Source organism: Osmerus eperlanus, chromosome 4 (assembly GCF_963692335.1).
Source record: "Osmerus eperlanus chromosome 4, fOsmEpe2.1, whole genome shotgun sequence".
NCBI classification, from domain to species: domain Eukaryota; kingdom Metazoa; phylum Chordata; class Actinopteri; order Osmeriformes; family Osmeridae; genus Osmerus; species Osmerus eperlanus.
The window spans coordinates 16,179,356-16,198,157 of record NC_085021.1 but is presented as its reverse complement, the minus strand read 5'-3'; the positions used below and the strand labels follow the sequence as shown (position 1 = coordinate 16,198,157).

The 18,802-nt window shown below is 39.7% G+C and overlaps 3 protein-coding genes across 9 annotated transcripts; 2 read left to right on the top strand and 1 right to left on the bottom strand.

Annotated features, from left to right (window-relative positions):
• Positions 1-119: 119 nt before the first annotated feature.
• On the bottom strand, positions 120-2,297 carry taf10 (TAF10 RNA polymerase II, TATA box binding protein (TBP)-associated factor). Of its 3 annotated transcripts, none has more exons than XM_062459651.1 (6): positions 2,204-2,294; positions 2,027-2,098; positions 1,576-1,733; positions 1,391-1,455; positions 720-834; positions 120-487 (listed from the first exon to the last, which is right to left on the bottom strand). In XM_062459651.1, exons 2-6 carry the CDS (start codon positions 2,058-2,060, stop codon positions 398-400), a joined length of 462 nt encoding a protein of 153 aa, XP_062315635.1. In that variant the 5' UTR covers positions 2,061-2,098; positions 2,204-2,294; the 3' UTR covers positions 120-397. The 3 variants fall into 3 exon arrangements, with proteins under 3 accessions (XP_062315635.1, XP_062315634.1, XP_062315633.1); XM_062459649.1 differs by having other exon boundaries at positions 122-487; positions 1,934-2,098; positions 2,204-2,297; XM_062459650.1 differs by lacking the exon at positions 2,204-2,294 and having other exon boundaries at positions 121-487; positions 2,027-2,197.
• zgc:154075 (uncharacterized protein LOC556929 homolog) lies at positions 2,283-6,733 on the top strand. 2 transcript variants are annotated; one of them, XM_062459599.1, is made up of 14 exons: positions 2,283-2,347; positions 2,835-2,936; positions 3,106-3,190; positions 3,444-3,517; positions 3,683-3,742; positions 3,944-4,051; positions 4,304-4,360; positions 4,519-4,649; positions 4,751-4,805; positions 4,999-5,091; positions 5,237-5,371; positions 5,545-5,646; positions 5,842-5,997; positions 6,198-6,733. In XM_062459599.1, the coding sequence occupies exons 2-14, from the start codon at positions 2,844-2,846 to the stop codon at positions 6,318-6,320; spliced, it is 1,272 nt and encodes a 423-aa protein (XP_062315583.1). In that variant the 5' UTR covers positions 2,283-2,347; positions 2,835-2,843; the 3' UTR covers positions 6,321-6,733. The 2 variants fall into 2 exon arrangements, with proteins under 2 accessions (XP_062315583.1, XP_062315585.1); XM_062459601.1 differs by lacking the exon at positions 2,283-2,347 and having other exon boundaries at positions 2,354-2,936.
• Positions 6,734-7,020: 287 nt separating this feature from the next.
• Positions 7,021-18,234, top strand: LOC134019072 (ERBB receptor feedback inhibitor 1-like). Of its 4 annotated transcripts, XM_062459592.1 has the most exons (5): positions 11,215-11,362; positions 12,521-13,569; positions 13,722-13,909; positions 14,882-14,967; positions 15,720-18,234. In XM_062459592.1, exons 3-5 carry the CDS (start codon positions 13,860-13,862, stop codon positions 16,883-16,885), a joined length of 1,302 nt encoding a protein of 433 aa, XP_062315576.1. In that variant the 5' UTR covers positions 11,215-11,362; positions 12,521-13,569; positions 13,722-13,859; the 3' UTR covers positions 16,886-18,234. The 4 variants fall into 4 exon arrangements, with proteins under 4 accessions (XP_062315577.1, XP_062315576.1, XP_062315575.1 ...); XM_062459593.1 differs by lacking the exons at positions 11,215-11,362; positions 12,521-13,569 and adding an exon at positions 7,021-7,268; XM_062459591.1 differs by lacking the exon at positions 12,521-13,569.
• The last annotated feature ends 568 nt before the right edge of the window (positions 18,235-18,802 follow it).

Genomic DNA, 18,802 nt, shown 5'->3' with positions numbered 1-18,802 from the left:
AAATATTAGGACATCATATATTATATTACATTTAATACATATTAAATATGTATTACCTAGACAATACATATTGCATTTTAATGACCGAATATTCGGTTCCCTAAAACAACCACAAATTACAAAAGATTTGTTTGTACATTTTGTTATAAGGTTTATTGGTCTAAATAAAATATTACAAACTAAAATTCCACACAATGCAAAACATGCTCCAGTCTACACCAAGAAACGACTAGCCTACATTTAAACTGAAAATGAAAAAGTGATGCAAGTCATTTTCAATGGTTGATCTTGAGCACCATGTTAAAAAACGTTATGAATGGTGGTGTCTACAAAGCACAAACTCAAATTGGTTTTGAAGGAAAAGTAGCGTGGTACGTGTCTTGCAAAGGCCAATACACTATGTAAAGTAATGAGGTTTCTTGACATTTATACCATATTCGGACAGGGCAGGAGACAGGTCCTCCATTGTCAACGTATACTTCTTATCCTAAAGTAGAGAAAGAAGATAAATATTGACCACTAACCTATAAACTTCACACTTAGTTTTAGGCATGTGGAAGGTCTCTGGAAAAGGATTCAATGTTTTGACAGTTGGAAAAGTGTTATTTCCATGCAATTCATTTAGCTTATAATATAAATGTGATAATTCCTGTAAATGCCCAACTGCGGGAATACAGCTGCCAAAAGCTGCACACTTTCACACCATCAAGAACACAAACCTTTGTCTTATTTCTGGAGCTTCCAGAGGCTGTGCCCTTCATCTTACAGTGCTGCAAGGCATCATTGGCGATGTCTGAGATGAACTTTTGGGCAGCAAGAGAGATCAGACGGATTCTAAAAGAAATCGGGGGAAAACAATGAACATATCAGCGTATTACATTTTATTGCAATGCTAACACTCCCTGAGGCGAGCGAGGAAGATTGTGGCCGACCCCTCCCACCCTGGACACTCCCTGTTTCAGTCACTCCCCTCCAGCAGAAGGCTGCGGTCCATCAGGACCTCACACCACAAAAACAAGTTTCTTCCCTTCCGCTATTGGCCTCTGCAACAAGGCCAAGGGACCACACTGACTCTAATGACTTCCTGCTTAAAACACACTGCTTTTTGCACTGCATTACACAATTGTATCTTGTACATTTGTATTTTTTGTAATATTTGTATTTTTATATTGTAAATTACAGCAACTTATATTTTATTAAATTCTAATTCCACTTAGTACTGCTAGTTTATGTACCCTTAGTATAGATAGTCCACATATTTCAATTTTAGGTCCCTATATGTTTATTGTATGCACCTTCCTGCCAAAGCAAATTCCTTGTCTGTGCAAACTTTCATGGCGAATAAATCCCATTCTGATTCTGAAGAGTTTGGCTATAAAACAAAACTTACATTCGTGGATCAGATGCCTCAAAACCAGCTCGATTAAGATAGTAGCCCGTCACTGCATCTGGGATCTAGTGAACACATAATGAACTGTCAATGACAACTACCAAAATATTACCAGTTTATCATGCAAATCTCTCAAGTTAATTCAAGATGTCAATTTAAGATCCACACAGCATGACCAAGCTCACTGTAGGAGTGTAGTCCTCCAACTGCATTAGAAAGTCAGCCAGGGGCGTTGTGGAAATGACAGACTTCATGTCTCCATTGGCAATGCCACTAGGAACATAGACGCCGTTGGACACAGACGAGTCAGATGATGAGGTGGCCATTGCAGCTGAGGTTAATGCTGTAAAAGAAAAGAGTGGTAGGCTACTTCTATGTCCTCAAAATGGGGGAAACGGCACTGGACTGAACTGGGTGAATCCGAGTCCCGTTAACAATAATATGATATGAAACAAAAGGCATTTCACATAATCTTTTAAGTCACGCAGATAATAATATAGACCTACAGTATGGTGTTACAAGCTCTAAGGTTTGCTTCCTTACCGTTAGTTACAACTGGGGGGATGCTACTAACATTCGTTGCTGTATTACTGTTTGTGATAGGATTACTAGATGCTGATGAATTTGAAGACGAACCCCCGGTTGTGACAGGCTGATTATCAATGTTCATGTTGTTGTCGTCGTCTCAGCTCGGTAAAATATGCAAAACTGTTAAAACAAAAGTACGATAATTGTAGTAAAATCGTAAATTGTAAATCATACAATGTTGCAAAGTACGCTAAAGTAATGACAAGATCGCAATCTCTTCCAAACCTTGGATAATCTAACATCAACACTTCCTTGTGCGTCGATTAAACTGCCCGCCGCAGCCTATTTCCTGAAATGTGGTTCCGGTCATCTAGCTTCAATGTAAACGCTGAACGTACACAACCTTTTTTTGCAGGTGGTTTTCAGAAGGTAGGGCTATTATTACCAAATATGATTTTACATGGTCACAATATAAAAAGGCATGGGTAATTACTATATTATGATTGGTAGATAGAGTCGTGTTTTGTTTGGTTCTGCCTGCCTATAAAGGCTCCCTCAACCTCACATTCAGACGGTTCCACACGCGTTAATGTTTTTCCTGCGTCATAGCACAGAACGCTACCAACTACTACTGGATATGAAACATTATTTAAAATGTGTCACATTTGTGATCAAATAACATTTGAAATATACTTAAAATAGGTACACTGAAAAGACAATTCAGAAAATAACAATTAGCAAGTTGTTGCTTAAGCAGTTGGAGTGGTTGTCCTGACCTGACTCGTACAGCCAGGGCAGGACACGTCAAAACTCTGTCTTCGGGTGCATATGTCACTAACAACAACAGGAGCTATTGTGGTACAGTAATATAACAACACGAATATTACTGTAAAATTCAAGTTACTATTATTTTCAGTCTGCCATCATGCCTTCAGTTGTCCATGTCATTGTGGTTGGTGCTGGGAGCCGTGGGAAGACTTACTCAGATTTTGCCACCTTCCATCCCGAACGCATGAAGGTCTATAAACAGTTATCCCCTTTAAATACACCACCACATCTTGATAAACTATTAACACAAACCTTTGCATAGGCTATATGCTGTGTTGGATTTATACAACTTATTGCCAGTCATGTCTAATTATCATAAAATTACATTATTATAGAAACGGTATAATAAATTATTTTAGGTTGTTGGAGTGGCTGATCCCAGGGAATTTGCAAGAGAGATACTTCAAAAACAGCATAACATTGCAAATGAAAATATATTTGAAGGTAAGGGAGTCATATCAGGTGGGTATTCCAGAAAGCAGGTTATGCATTATAACCGTAAGTTAACCCACCAGCTGATTCAGAATGTTGCAGCAACCTACTGGCAATGTTGCTACAACGCTGGGTGTCAGCTGGGGAGTTAACTTACCTGGATATGTCACATAACCTGCTTTCTGGAATACCCCCCTGGTAGCATGATTTTATAAGCATTTGCTCCTCTAGCCTGATTTAATGTTTGGTTTGTGATGTTTCTTAGATTGGCACAATATAGTAGAGAGAGAAAAGTTTGCAGATGCTGTGTTTATTTGCACTCCAGACCGTCTTCATAAGGTAATGTAGTAGTCATCATTATAGAACAAATATGATTAATCACAAAATCTTTAGCACAGGCTAGTTTAGGTAATATGCTCAAATGGTCAATTATACACTGTTATAATTGATAGTGTAATAGATTAATAATTCTGTTTTCATAATTCTGTTTTAACCTATGTACAGGACCCAGCAGTGGCACTGGCAAAGAAAGGCTATCATGTTTTATTGGAGAAACCCATGGCTGTGAGTAACACCACTGAATGGAGGGGAAGCTACTGTATGCATGACTTTGTACAGCACTTTGGTTGGCATTGGCTGTTTTTAAATGTGCTCTATAAATAAACTGACATGACTTGATTTGACACCTCTATTTGTAAGAACAAGCAAAACAAGTATGAGTCAGCTATAGGGATTAGATTTGCATTTTTGTGGTTGTCATTTTAGGTGTCTACTGAGGATTGCACAGAGATTGTGGAGACATGCATTCAGAGTGGAGTTATGCTCACTGTATGCCATGTTCTTCGATATGACCCAGTGATCCGCAAAATAAAAGTATGTTTGTCTTCACCACTTTCCCCAAATTATATAATAAGAACTAACAAAGTTGAAAGACGGAAATTGTAAAATGTCAAAGTTATTTGTATTTTAAACATGGCCCCTTTTAATCGGATCAGTAATTAACATTGGAAACCAAAAGTGTGAATATGAAGTAGAACTGGAAGTCTATCAAATGAAGCCTTTCATGATTAGTGATTATTTCAAGGGTTCAACTTATTTGATCAAAATCTATGAATGATTCTGCAGGAGCTGATTGACAGTGGAGTTATTGGTGAGGTGATCCATATCCAACACCTAGAACCGGTAAGTGTGTAACAGTATAGAAAATTACAGAATAGTTATATAATTGGAAACTATTTACATACATCATTTTGGACCATCTTATCTGTATGCATCTCTTTAACATTGTAACAATTCCACATGTGGGTTATCAGATATTCTTATGTATTTTATTTTTGCAGGTGGGATTCTACCACTTTGCCCACTCTTTTGTTCGAGGGAACTGGAGAAATGAAGCTGAAAGCTCCTTTGCCCTTTTGGCTAAATGCTGCCATGACATTGACCTAATACATCACTGGGCTGGAGGACGCAGGTGAAACATTTGTAGACTAAAACAATAAACAGTAATGTAGCCTAGACAACACACGGTTTCACACTACTACTAAACTGTGATGTCTGTCCTCAATCGCTCAGGTGTTTGAAAGTATCATCATTTGGATCTCTCAGCCACTTCCGCAAAGAACGCAAGGTGTGTGTTTTGAGGCTAGTTATTCACATAATCACTATTTAGAGTTAGGATTACTACCAATCACTACCAGTGACCTCCTTTGATTGAAGTGCATCAACATTTGTTATTCTCATGCTTTATATTACTTGACTGTGTTTTTGTCCAGCGTTGTTAATTCATCCTTAAGGTAGCTGATAACCACATTCAATTCTAGCCAGCAGGTGCGGGAGATCGGTGCCTACATTGCCCTGTGGAGGGAGACTGTTCATATTCTGCTCTCAAGATCTACTTGGACAGAGTTAAGCAGGTACTTGCCATTTATACTTAAATATTCACGCATTACTACAGTGCCATCATTGATAGACTATTTTCAATCCATTCATTTACATTTAAATACAAACTTGTAATGTAATTGAAATAATTACTTGATCATGAATACATTTGTGTCTTAGGGTCATACGGGTTGGCCGGTGTCTGTAATATGCCCCAGCTCTCTTCCAGACATTGAATCTGTGACAGATGCCTTAAAGACAGGGCCCTATGGACGCTGTGTATATGAATGTGATAATGACGTTTGCACCAACCAAGTAAGAGTGTCTTCAGTCTGGTTTGAAAATGTTTAGTTTCATACTTTCCGAAAGATTAAAATGCAAAAGCAAACCAAACCAGTATGCACACATCTTAAAATGTAAGTTAAAAGTTAATTTGCAGTTATGTTCTCTCCTCCTTTCACATTCTTACTGTTATTTCATCTGTACAGGTTGTAAACATGGAGTTTGAAGGTGGTCTTACAGCATCCTTCTCCATGGTGGCATTTACAGAGGAGATATGTCAGCGAAGAACAACGATTTATGGTAGCAAGGTTAGACTTATACTTTATATTCTAAAAACAGTAATATACTAACTGTGATCGTAAAATTGCAGTGAATGGATATATGATGGGAAGCAATGTCCAAGGATATGTTATTTTTCTCTACTGAATGCAAATCTTCAAGCAATCCTGTATTACTGGCAAAGCAGGATCCTCAAAATAAACTGCAGTATATTAATCCTGCAGGGGGAGCTCTCTTACAATGGTAATGAGATTAGAGTGTTTGACTTTCTGACTCAAAGAGCCACAAAGCACAAATCCAATGTCTCAGGGCACTTCGGCATGGGTGGTCATAGCGGGGCCGACTATCACTTGGTAGATGCCTTCATCTCTGCTGTGGCGGTAAGGCTGTTAATAATCAACATATTATTAGCACATCAACACCTTGCTCTTTTACCTCTACCCTTATGTTCAACTTAAATAATTGGATAGTTTAAGTAGTTAAAGAAGTTGTAGTTAAACAAAGACATTATCTTGAATGTCAGTAAGAAAGGTTTGGGCACAATGTGTCTTTCATTGACTTTGTGTGTGTTTGTCTACAGAGTGGAGATGCTTCCTTGATCCGTTCAGGTCCAAGGGAGACTTTGCGAAGCCACAAACTGGTTTTTGAAGCAGAACGCGCCCGTTTGGAAAGCAAGGTGGTGTTCTGTGAGACTGACCAATGAGTAGAGGAATAGACAAGGTGAAATGCAGACAGTAAATAATCATGATTGTAATCAACGACAATGATTCCCATTAACATGACCGATCATTGAATATTCTCAGGATAAATGCACTTTATTGGTTTAATGTAGACCTATGTTATATTTCAAATGTGAATACATAAAAAAGTAACATTCTGTCATCTTATTCATTGAAAAATATTGTTTTTGATGCCTCAATGAAAAATATGGCAATTTACTCTTGATGTTTGGTGAGTCTGAGTTTATATGTAAATATTTCATAAAACATCTTAGAAACAAACAACTGACAAAAGAAGCAACAAGGGACAATTGTCAAGTACAAATTTAGATTGTACAAAAAATATAACTATTCTTTGCCTCCACAAATGTCTCTATTGTCAACATTAAATCAAGTAAAAGGGATTCATTCAGACTACTGTCTTTAAACAATCTTTAACAAAGGTACTCAGAATATGGTTTCTCCACCATAAAACAATACAGAGCTTCTCCTTGTCAGTTCCCATGCTCTGTGGCTGTTGGTCACCTTGGAGCAAATGAAGGACTGCAAAATGCTGATGATGAAGCTCCCTGAGCTTCCGAGACTACCAGCTGCTAACGTGCTTTGTCTTTTTCTTGCTCATCCAAGGCCCGTTTGAGCACTCTGTCTCTTATCCCAACCCCAAGCCACTGTGACCACAGACCCCTCACCATGACAGACTCCATGACGAACTCAGCCCAGGTGGGCCTGCTCCCTCTCTCTACCCAGTCGATCTTGGGTCTGCATCCATCAACTGTTCTGTGTCCACCCAGCGTTGTCTGCGGGCAGCACAGCGCGACACACAGGGGTCACAGAAGAGCCTGGTGATTCTTCTCATGCATCAGTCCTTTCACAGTGTGTGTACTCCGGTGCAGTGGCTAGCTCCAGCACAGTGAAGGATGGTGACCTGGAAGGTTTGTAACTTCTCTATGCCCTTTGCCCACATTGTTAGGTCATCATCCTGTCCCCTGTTGGGCTGAAAAGGTTGCTTCACTTTGTGGCGGGCTATGTGTTTGTATGTGATAGGTCTGGTTGTCCCTGGATGTGTGTCCATCCCCCAGCACTGCCTCTCATCAGGGCCCTTTTGTCTAATAGTCTAGGTTGAGGTAGGCTGCCTATGCACAGTGATGTTGTTTGTTGATAAACATGTTTACTTACGTTTTACTTTCGTTCAGCTGACATACGCTGAACAGTGAATACGTGTTTCATATTGCAGGAACATGTTCAAATTCATTCAATTTCAAAAGTGAGTTGTTATTCCACTTTTTGTTATTTGTACTGAAGAGATAGCCTATGCCCTGGACAAACTCAGTGGTCACAGGCAACGCTGTTACACGGGAGCTGGGAATGGCGTGGGCAGACTTCAAGGCCATGTCCCCTGTCTGTCCATTATCATTTAGTCACAGATATACACACAAATACTCACATGCAGACAAATGGCATTCATGATGTATACTCACCTTTTCTGACCTGTGTAATCAGCTTCTGCTGCCAATTGTAGAATAATTGTCCAACATCATCATTTAAATATCTTTTTTTTTTTAATCACATTTACATTTAGTCATTTAGCAGACGCTCTTATCCAGAGCGACTTACAGTAAGTACAGGGACATTACCCCCGAGGCAAGTAGGGTGAAGTGCCTTGCCCAAGGACACAACGTCATTTGGCAGAGCCGGGGATTGCCCGATTCCCTCACCGCTCAGCCACCTGACCCATCACAACTGTGAGGGACAGGAACATCATGATCCCATCCTTGCAACACTTCCCAGTCTGAACAGTCCTACATAACAATACAAAAGGGACCACCTTACTGTCTTACTTTCCTCAATTACAGAACGACTCTGGCTATAAGGGAGGGTAGTGTAAACAAATGAAATCATTATATGGGAGTTCAGAAAGAGAAAGAAAAATCTGAAATGAACTAATCTAGAGTTTTGTTCTCTTTCTCTATACATATACTATATATATATATATATATATACTATATATATATATATATATATATATATATATATATATATATATATATATAAATACATGCTGTTTATGTATTACATATATATATTTATCATATTTATTAATATATTTTTCACTCAAGTTTTTCCTCAGCATGTGACATGACAAAGAGACAATCTAGACCTTAACCAAATAGATCAGGTAATCTTTCTTGGTCAGATAGATTGCTGAAGTAAATACCCTTGTCGTTAACAGAGTTTTATTATGAGTAAAAGGATGATAAAGAGTCAGAGGTAGGGCACTGTGTAAAAGAGGAATACGTGCCTGTATGTTGGAAAGGCTATGAGACCAAGCCTCAGTGACGGACTGGTTGACTCATTTGGAATACATCTGCTGACTCAGTTGGCCAACCTGCTCTAACTCTGCCTCCGCAGCTGCACTCACTCTCTAAAACACAGTGTGTGTGTGCGTGTGTGTACAGAATGTGTGTGTGTGTGGGAGAGAGATTGGTCACTTTAATGTTTCCGTTACAGTGTTTTCCTTGGGAATTGTTTATGTCACTTGAGGTTTCAGAAATGGAGCTCATTATTTTAACTAACCAGATACAATTATTAAATAAACCACATCTCTAACAACACAAGGAATTTAAGAACCTGGAAACAGCTAAACATGTGTCATCTGCTTTAGTTTTGCCTGGAGATAAGGATCCTTATCTCATTATAACAAGACAAGCTCAACTACCATTATCCCTGAAAAGGAGATAGGGGGATGAAACAGAAAGCAGACGGTAGAAAGCAGTGAGGGAGCTATACAACTGTAAAACATGGCATACTCCTGTTCTGACTCAACAGGAAGTGGAGTGTGAGGTGAGCGTAGAATGGAAAGGGAGAAGAGGGTGGGATGGATGAGTTGAGGAAGAAAAAAGAGGGGGGGCAACTGTGTCATGTCTCAAGATTCCAAAACAAGTTACTAGCAGAGAGAGAAAAAGAAAGAAACCAGAGGGTCTTTGAAAATACACAGACAGCCTGGTCATTACTCCACCCTACCACTCTGTGATGGAAAGCCACACACTCACACAAAGGCATACACATCACCAGGTTTAGGTCTGTTTGAATACCTTACCTAACTTTTTCATAACTATTCTGGGTAGTTAATAATGCTGTGAAAATAAGTGAGCTTGGATGTGCACCAAGGTCTTGTTTAATGACAATGACATGCATACAATGCATTCACCAAATGTTTGTGTTGTCACAAATATATACTCTAACTCTAACTATACTCTTTTCTCCCAAACCACTTTCGCTTCAATCTGCAGGAGTTTAAATCGTTATCACACATTTGTTTACAGCTGGTTTATATATCAGAGAACTCCCCATGATTTGATGTAATCAGTTCAAGCCTACACAATGTATCTATCTACCAGAGAATGCATATGAACATATGACTTTTCACCTCCAATGCCATTGTGGGCAGAAATTCACAATTCTTGTTTTAGTCTTCAACAAACCTCTGATATTTAACAATAAATGTACTGCTAGTTACATTATGAATAGTATTACAACACAAGTATTTATAAAAGTGTATTTCTTTACATATGAATATGACAAATTAGAAACTTCTTACCATCCTCTTAAAACAATGGCTGTGGACACGTTTGATCTTTGATGTCAAAGTATTTGAAGATTTCCTCTTCCTACAAAGCAATCATGTCTTTGAAGGAGGAGTGGTGGGTTGCATGTAGGGTGGAGGTGGGGGATGCATGGCACTAACAGCTGTGAGGGACGGCGGTCTCTTAGCAGGAAGTGACTCGACCTCCCCTGTGGGAGTTTGGCCCACCCCTGTTCCAACCCACATCGCTGTAGTCCATTGATAGTCTAGAGAGGGGCCTGAGGGTGAAAAGCACAGCATGTAAGAAAATACAGAGGGCTGTATCCTTCATGTTTGATGAAGCACTTTCTGAAAGTGGGCCTCATGTAAACGTCAGTGACAAGGAAAGGTTCATGGGGTATTTTTAGACTATAACCTGCACAGAAAACTTTCCGTGGCACAGATTTTTCTTTCTATTATTCCCCTGGTTTATGTTGTATTTATTCTATTCATGATGACACAGTAACATCTAATACAAGTGAGAGATGTTATAAAGGTCATAGAAATAAGAGTTTTATAAGAGCATTTGTCCCATAATGCATTTTCAGTTGACAATGGAAAACTGACATGAGTATCTGCAGGTGCTTCAAGAATTTGCCTTATATGGTATTTCCTGTGTACTGCAGCAAATAAAACAGTTTCCCAATGGGTAGGGGGAGTTTGTTTCTTAGTCTTGTGGATGTATATTGGTTTTGACTGTATTTACCCAGATGGCTCACAATTATTGTTGTTGTGTCCTTTTGCAATGCTGTGTGGCAATGTAAACGGTGTGTTCCGGTTGGCTTGGTCTTGTCTTGATGCAGGATTTTGACTTTGACTAGCTTGCAACTATACCCTAAAACATCCACACACTCCCAAGTATTTATATTCTATGGGTGTGGGAAAATTTGACAAAAAGCATCCAAACTGATGTTTTGCTTTTGGTTAAACCTTTGCATTGAATGTGTATACCAGTAGATTTGGTGAACACACTGCTTCAGAGCTATGTGTCTTGATCTATGACAAACCTGTCTTTACTGAATGAAGCTTTTGCCGTATAATTAAGATATGAAACACCAAGTTACTTGTGTTAACATTATGTTATGATGATGGTGAGTAGGCCTATGTCACCCATATTTCTGATAAACATGCGTAATGAGTTTTTGAGAACTTTTTCTGGTTAGAAATGAAAACAGGCACCTTTAAGAACAGCTTGGGTGGAGCTACGGCATACTTATAAAAGGATAAGGAAAGCGCGTCTCAGGGAGCAAATTAATTTCACGAGCGAATGTTGTCGCTAAAGGAAAGTCACACGTGCAAGTGGATTGGCGTTAACTAATAACTGAGGACCTATGTACCGAAGGATTTACACTAGCTGTCACAAGTAGGAGGAACAGCAACACACCTTAAATTGACGTTTTTATAGTAAGTACATCTGGTTTGTGCTCATTTGTTTTTAGGAAGTTACACTTGTATCCACTTATTAACCAAAGTAATACTTTTCACGTAAAAGATTAGGCATTGTTATGGTACATCAATGACTGCCCAGCGCTGTAAGTAAATGACAAACAATAATTAAAGTTATAAATCAGTCTACAAATCATATTCTCGATTTGGTATTGTACCTTAGAGATGTCGGAAATACAGTAATGGGATAATGTCGATGCTATTTGGGAAATGATTCGTACCTGAGTCACGGGTCAGATGGTCGAGTTTGCGGAATATAGGGTGTGTTCGCATGGAAAACTTTCGCAGGTAGGAGTATAGGGTGGTTGACTGGAACCTGTTGGCTACTATTTCTGTAGAAATAGAATATCATTTTCTTCTTCGGGCAAATATATGCTCTATGCTAGGGGTGTTCAATCCTGTACCTCAGGGTACATTGTCTTGTATGTTTCCCTGCTTCTGCACACATGATTAAAATGAACGGTCGTTTTCAGGCTTCCACAGAGCTTGATAACAACCCAGTCATTTGAATCAGGTGTGTTGGAGCAGGGAAACATCTATAACATACGGGACAGTGGACCCTGAGGACCAAGATTGAACACCACTGCTTTATGTCAATGAAGCAGGATAAGCCAGTAATAAGCCTTTAAAACTGAGTTACTCACTTTGCTGCCTGTGCAATTGATTGCATAGACTGCACCTGTGCCAAGAGTAGTCTAAGCGCAGCCTATAGGAGGCTAATGAACGCTGAATGTAAATCAAATCCACCAGTGTAGTGAATTTGCCTTGGGGCCACCTTAGGCTCCAGCTCCAGATAAACAAGTTGTTTGGAAAATAACTGTGGGCTAGTTTTCCTGTCCTCAATTGGCTTGTTCTGCCTTTGACTGTAATGCCAATACCAATTCTTAATCTCCCAGGGGTTTTGTTTCTCAAGCTCATACCTCGGCCATCTCTCGATGTCTCCATGGCATGTCTTTTCTCCTGACCTCATGGGAGAGTTCGCTTGGATTTTCAGGCTTGCTTCTCCCTGCAACAGTTGAAAACAAAGGCCCATTCATGCCCGAGAGTGGCCCCATTCATGCACATTGAGTAATTGCCGGTAGAATTCATTATTGTTTTGTTTCTTCCATCTCCGAGGCTCACTGATGGAAACGACGCTGAACGTTATGCTTGCTGAAGGCACATCAATATTCAGACATACCATATAGGCCTAGGTCTACGTCCTATGCATAACCAGCCCACGCCAACCCCTCCTATAAAGATGTTTTTGTGAATGACTGTGGATCTTGGCAATCTCAAATGTTATTTTTCTTATTCTTGTCATGTTATTGTAGACTTGATTACCGTTTTACTTATTATTTTTCATTTTCAGAAAAGTTGTCCCCTGTTGTCACTGTGGGAGAATCTTCTGGAAAACCCTTTTTTGGCTCCAGACCCTTTTTTCAAGTTGTTTTGGGATTGTAAACGTGGATAAATTTATATCTGGCAAAATAGTGGTCAACGTACCGGCATTACACGTTGAAAGTACAAGGATGTTATGCGGCATTCCACATTGTTTGCCTACGTGAAAGGCTTGGTTTTCAAAACTGTGCTGTACATACTTTATTGCACATTTTGGTGAAGCTGCTGCCCTTTTGTTGCAAAGGTGCCTACACATTGTGTTATCAAGTTCAAATTGTATATGTGAGGCTATAATTCACATAGCTGCTGTCCACTGTCGTGTGTGTGCGTGTATGCATGCACTATCTCCTGTTTAAATTTGTATGTGTTTTGGCTCACTGTCACACTGGGAGTTTGTCATTCCAGCGTCACAGGAGCGTTGCACAATTGCCCTGTGTTGAAAGGCAGGAGTGAGGCCTCATAGTGTGTGCCCTATCCGGCAGTAATTACTATAGAGGACGGCTGGCACCACTGCAAAGGGGTGGGAGGGAGAAGGGAGTTCTCAGACCTTCCCACTGGTGACCCAGAGGTTGCGCAATGCTCCACGCCTCAAACAACTCTCTTTGAGCTGGAGTCACAAAGGGGAGACACACATGACCAGCTCTTCTCGGCAAAGAAAGCTATATTCTGGTGGAGGTTGAGTGGTTGGTTGGGTTTTTGTTAATGACGCTTTGTTTTGTAGTTAACTTTACCCTTTTTATGAAATCAGGCAAATACATTATTTTGTGACAATGTATCCTTACTAGGTGATTATACTTCAGTTTCAGCAATAGCAGTAACTTATGTTATTGTTAATCACAATAATACAACTGGGTACATTAACAATATTAATTCACCACCAACAACAACCAACACACACAAATATAAATTCAGGTTGACTTATGTTTCTTTCTTTCAGGTATGCTAACAGTGGAGGAGCATGACTTTTGTATTGGTTCGCTGAGCAGGTTGATGGATTGTGCTCATATCTGTGGGGCTGTGTACCTCACAGACCTACCTTTTCTCTGAGAGCAAAAGCTCAAGTCTGGCCCTCAGCATGTCTGGGGCCCAGCCTTACCACTGGGGACCGCAACATGATGGTAACAGGTAAGCAACCACCATGTTTAGTGAATAATCAAAATCAGTGTGGTGTGGTATTGCCTTGTTCTGTTGACATTAAAGATTTCAATATAAATGTATGAGAACCTTTGAGTGTGCTGGACAGCAGGGTTTCCTTGATATTTGCACTCAAGGGTTGCTATTAGAGCCCGACCGATAAAGGCCGATACCGATACAAATATTTGGTGATTTTAAAAATCCGATATTCCGATATCGGCCGATATAAAAAAATATTTTAAAAATCCAGAAACGCGTCACAAAACAGACTGATTTCCCTAACAGTAGTTATTTGTAGTTTACATTTAGTCACTTTTAGCAGAAGTTCTTATCCAGAGCGACTAAGTACAGGGACATTCCCCGTAGCAAGTAGGGTTAAGTGCCTTCCCAAGGACACAACGTCATCGACATGGCCGGGAATCGAACCAGCAACCTTCTGATTAATAGCCCGATTCCCTAACTGCTCAGCCATCTGACTCCTGTTATTATTTCCTCAAAATAATGTTAATGAAGTTTCTGATAAATAAAATGTATAAAAATACAAACTTAAGATGTGAAACTTAAAGTCCTTTGAACAAAAACACACAAAAAACAAAACAAACATTAATATTCATTTATCTGCCATTATAAATACCGATAGTTTGGAAAATGCAGAATATCTGCCAATATATCGGTCGGGCTCTAGTTGCTATTGTTGTAAGAAACTACTTCCTTTTGTTGTTTGATTTCCCATCTTTAGAATGTTTACATCTAAATAATCATTGTCATGCTGTTAAGCTATATGTTGCTTTAATGTTAAGTTTAAATCACTCTGCTCTGTCACCTTGATCCTAAGCAACATACAGATCCCATGCAGGACCATGTAATGCCTGTCATGACAAATAAAATGACTGACTCATTACTAGTTATGAGTAGAAATAATTAACATATTCATGCATGTTCTGGTATTTGGTTGTTCTGCAGCATGTGCTTTGACTTGGGTATTGACAGCATGGAACACAACCGGAGAGAACTTCAGCAGCAACAACAGGTTTCAGAGGGATTTGAGAGTAAGTGAAGGACAGGAAATTTTGATCAAAAGTATACAGTACTAGTACAGAACTGTCTCTCTCTATATTAGTACTTTTAAATAAATATAAAAGTTTTTTTTTTTTTTTTACCATTATTCACAGCCATACTGATGTTATTTCTTTGTTCCCCCCCCCCCCCCCCCCCCCAAGTTTACACCATTGGATAGGAGTAGTAGTACATTTTTATTAACACTATCATATACATTATGGAATACAGTCATTGCTGGTTTTCAGTAATATGAATGGTGTGAGTGTGAAAAGGGAAAAGTAGAGATAGCTTCCTTCCTTCTGGCTGTATCTGGTCACTGGCTGTTCCTGAGGTCTGGGGCAAATCGGATGTTTCCACACAGGATGTTTCTCAGGAAGCTCAACAGAAGGTTATGGGAAGCTTTGCTAGATTGTCACTTGCGTAACTGGTTGTTGTGGCTGATATGAGGAGAGGGAGCTTCTTGTTTGTGCTGGTACAAACAACAAATAATATTGTTTTAATTTGGAATGTGGATGAAGTTTGTCAGGTGTGGACTGGCTTTGGGAGGCACACAGTTATTTTTTCTTCATAGGCTCATGCATGCTTTCCCTGAATATACTCAGACACTATATATAAATGTTTCCATTTTCATATAAAAATGTATATGTATGAATCTGATCCTGGGTACATTTTTGCGCATGGTATAAGAATTAAAAATGTATGTGTAAATCATTGTTTAAATGTTGTTTATTGTTTCTTACAGGCAGGCTCCCTCCCCACTTACCAATGTATCAGAACCTTCATCACTTGGCCTCCAACATACCATGTCTCCCTAAGGGGGACCAGGTGGTCCCGTCCTTCCAGAGGTTAACGGTGTATGAGCATGGTCAGCCATACATCCCCTGTAGAGACCCCAAACCCCTCCCTCCTCTTCCAGACCCAGAGGATCTCTCATCGGATGAGGCAGCGGATGGAGAAGTGGAGTTTTTCACAGATGAAAGACGCCACCTACTGCCTAAAAGCTGCCTTAAGTCTTTTGCCCTGCGCCATGGTGGCCCAGGACGCCGTAGCTTCAGAGGCTGTGGCCAGACCAACTATGCCTACCATGAAGACCAGGTTGTAGATGGCAGCAGTGGAGCTAATTATGCCACCAGCAGTTGGGCTAACAATAGAGCTAAATCTGTGGTTACCATAGAGACAAGTGGAGGGACAAGCAGTAGTCCTAAGGTTGGATCAAGCAATGGGGGTAGCTTTGGAATACAAGGACAGTGGTCCCAGATACAGAAGGGAGAGCAGGGGATGGCAGCAGCCAGGGTCGTCCCCCTTGGGAAGCAGCCAGACCGCACCCAACGTGCCAAACTGCGTCGTTCTCACTCAGAAAGACGCCTCGTAAGCCACCACCATCACCATGCTCACGGCAATTGCAGAGACAACACCCAAGACAAACCTGAGGTACCTCCACGTGTTCCTATCCCCCAACTGCCCTTAAAGAGCACCACCACTGACTCTTCTACCGACTACCATGACAAGGACAAGCCTCCCAAAGTACCACCTAGGGTCCCTTTGCAGCCCAGTGTCCCACCCCGTACTCCCAGCCCCAAGAGCCTCCCTATCTATGTCAACGGGGTAATGCCCCCCACTCAAAGCTTTGCTCCCAATCCCAAATACGTCAGCAAGGCCCCTCAGAGATTGCCTCTGCAGAGCGAGGGGGCATCTTCCGCAGATATGCAATCCCCCTGTATTGTGCCCATCATGGAGGGTGGAACAAAATCCAGCACCACACACTACTTTCTTCTTCCTCGCCGTCCGGCCTACATGGACAGGCTCGAAAGGTTCCTCAAGGAGGCAGACAGTGAGTCTGCCGGTGGTGCATGTTGCTCTGAGTGGGGTTGCCAGAATGAGCATAAGCACCCTCTACCGTTGATCTAAAGCCTCAGGAAACTCAAAGAATTACCCTATTCTCCCTCAGTCTAAGGGTAAAAACACTTACAAAAACTAAATAAACCTCCATCTGTGATGTAACAATCATTTATATCATAGAATGAGATTTGAAGTCAAGATTTTATATTGTATTGATTTATGGTGAGTTTTCAACAGTTAATATAGTCAGTCTCCATATTGACACAATCTAATAAAAAGTGTGTTAAAGGGTAAAGTGATAATTTTCTAGTCTCCTTTGAGCTTTTCAATAATACAATAATGACCCGACGTGCTCAGATTTCACTCATCGACGTAGCCATTATCACGGGGCTGAAGTAAAGTTAGTCTCAGGTTGGATATTCCACAGATATTCCCCATTAGATTTCCTTACATTCACTAACAGAAGTTAGGGACAAAGTTGTTTTATTAAAATTTCAATAGCTCTTTATCCATTACTCCTAAAACTTAATGACACTGGCACACCCTTTGATTTGTCAATTTTCATCTCACATTGTTATACAAAAAGTCTTAACATTTTAATTTCAATTGCTCCTTGGTCAAGTGACCTTCAAACCTCAAACTATTTTCAAACTATCCGTGAATATATAATGCAACCCCATTAGATTGTCAATTTGCTGGTGTGTTGGTTCAGCAGACATTTAATAAGGGATATGGTGCCGATTTAAAAGTCTTATATTAATATAACTAAACCCCAAAACTATTTTAAGATCACATTTAAGATCACATGGTTTCGGCCCAGAATTTTCATTTTAATTCATCACTACCCAAACCAATAAGTATACTTATCACATCACACAGCTCTATGCTTCGAACAGCTGGTCTGTTATTGAATGTTAACTCATTATGAAAACGTTTCCAATGTCTAGTGCAGTCTGTACATTGTTGTAAATGTTTAAAATATTGATGTACGATTTTCTTTAATTGAAGGTGAATTTTTGCTTTACTTTGGACTAATTTAACCTCACCCTTACAGTATTTTGAATGTCAGTTTGTGTAAGACGGAAGGAGAAATAGTTCTTTGAGTATCAGTTAGACATGCTTTTACCAGGTAACTAAGTAAACAATAACTATGTGTAATGGTTACTGAAGTTGTGTTATGTAGTAATTGAGTCCCTGTAGAAGCAAGAGTTGCTTTTTTATGTTAATGTCCAGATTTATGTGATGCCCTTGTTATATTTATGAAGCTGTGTCACTATTTGGAAATTGTTTTCTATGTAAAAGTGCTGTTATTTCAAGGGTGGTTTGTCACAGTATTTAAAGTGTTTTTTGTGTTGGAGTGAAATTTGTGATTATGTATTAATCTATTTATAGAAATTAAATAACTTATTTGAACTGCTTTTGTTCTGCTCAATCTTTTTGTATTTAGGCACAGCACAGAATAAAATAATCTCTGGCTTGACAACTGACCAGCTTGAGTGAACTGTCCATTTACATGATCATTGAAATATACAGTGTATCTATAATGTTTTCATACATGCATATACATTTATTTAAAGATGCATGGTTGCCACCCCAAATATTTTCATGGTCACAGGGCAGTTCCTTCCCAATGGCTGTACACATTACTTTGTTAATATCTTGATAATTTTCACATTTCAAAGGGAAACACTACAATGACTAAAGACACTGTGCTAAATGGATAACAGACTCAGGAGAACGTGGCATGTGATTTTCGTATAATCTTGTTGCATTGGGTAACAACAGCACTTCCTTTTGGCAACTGTACAATAGTTGTGGACAAATCTGGAGACGGTACCTTTAACCTTGCAACCCAATTTATATTGTTTACTGGTGTCCAACTACCATTCAATCACAGTGTGAAAGGACAAATCCTCTTCCACTAAATTTGGATCAATCAAAACAACTGTACTTCACAAAATCTAATTTCGGAAATATACACTGATT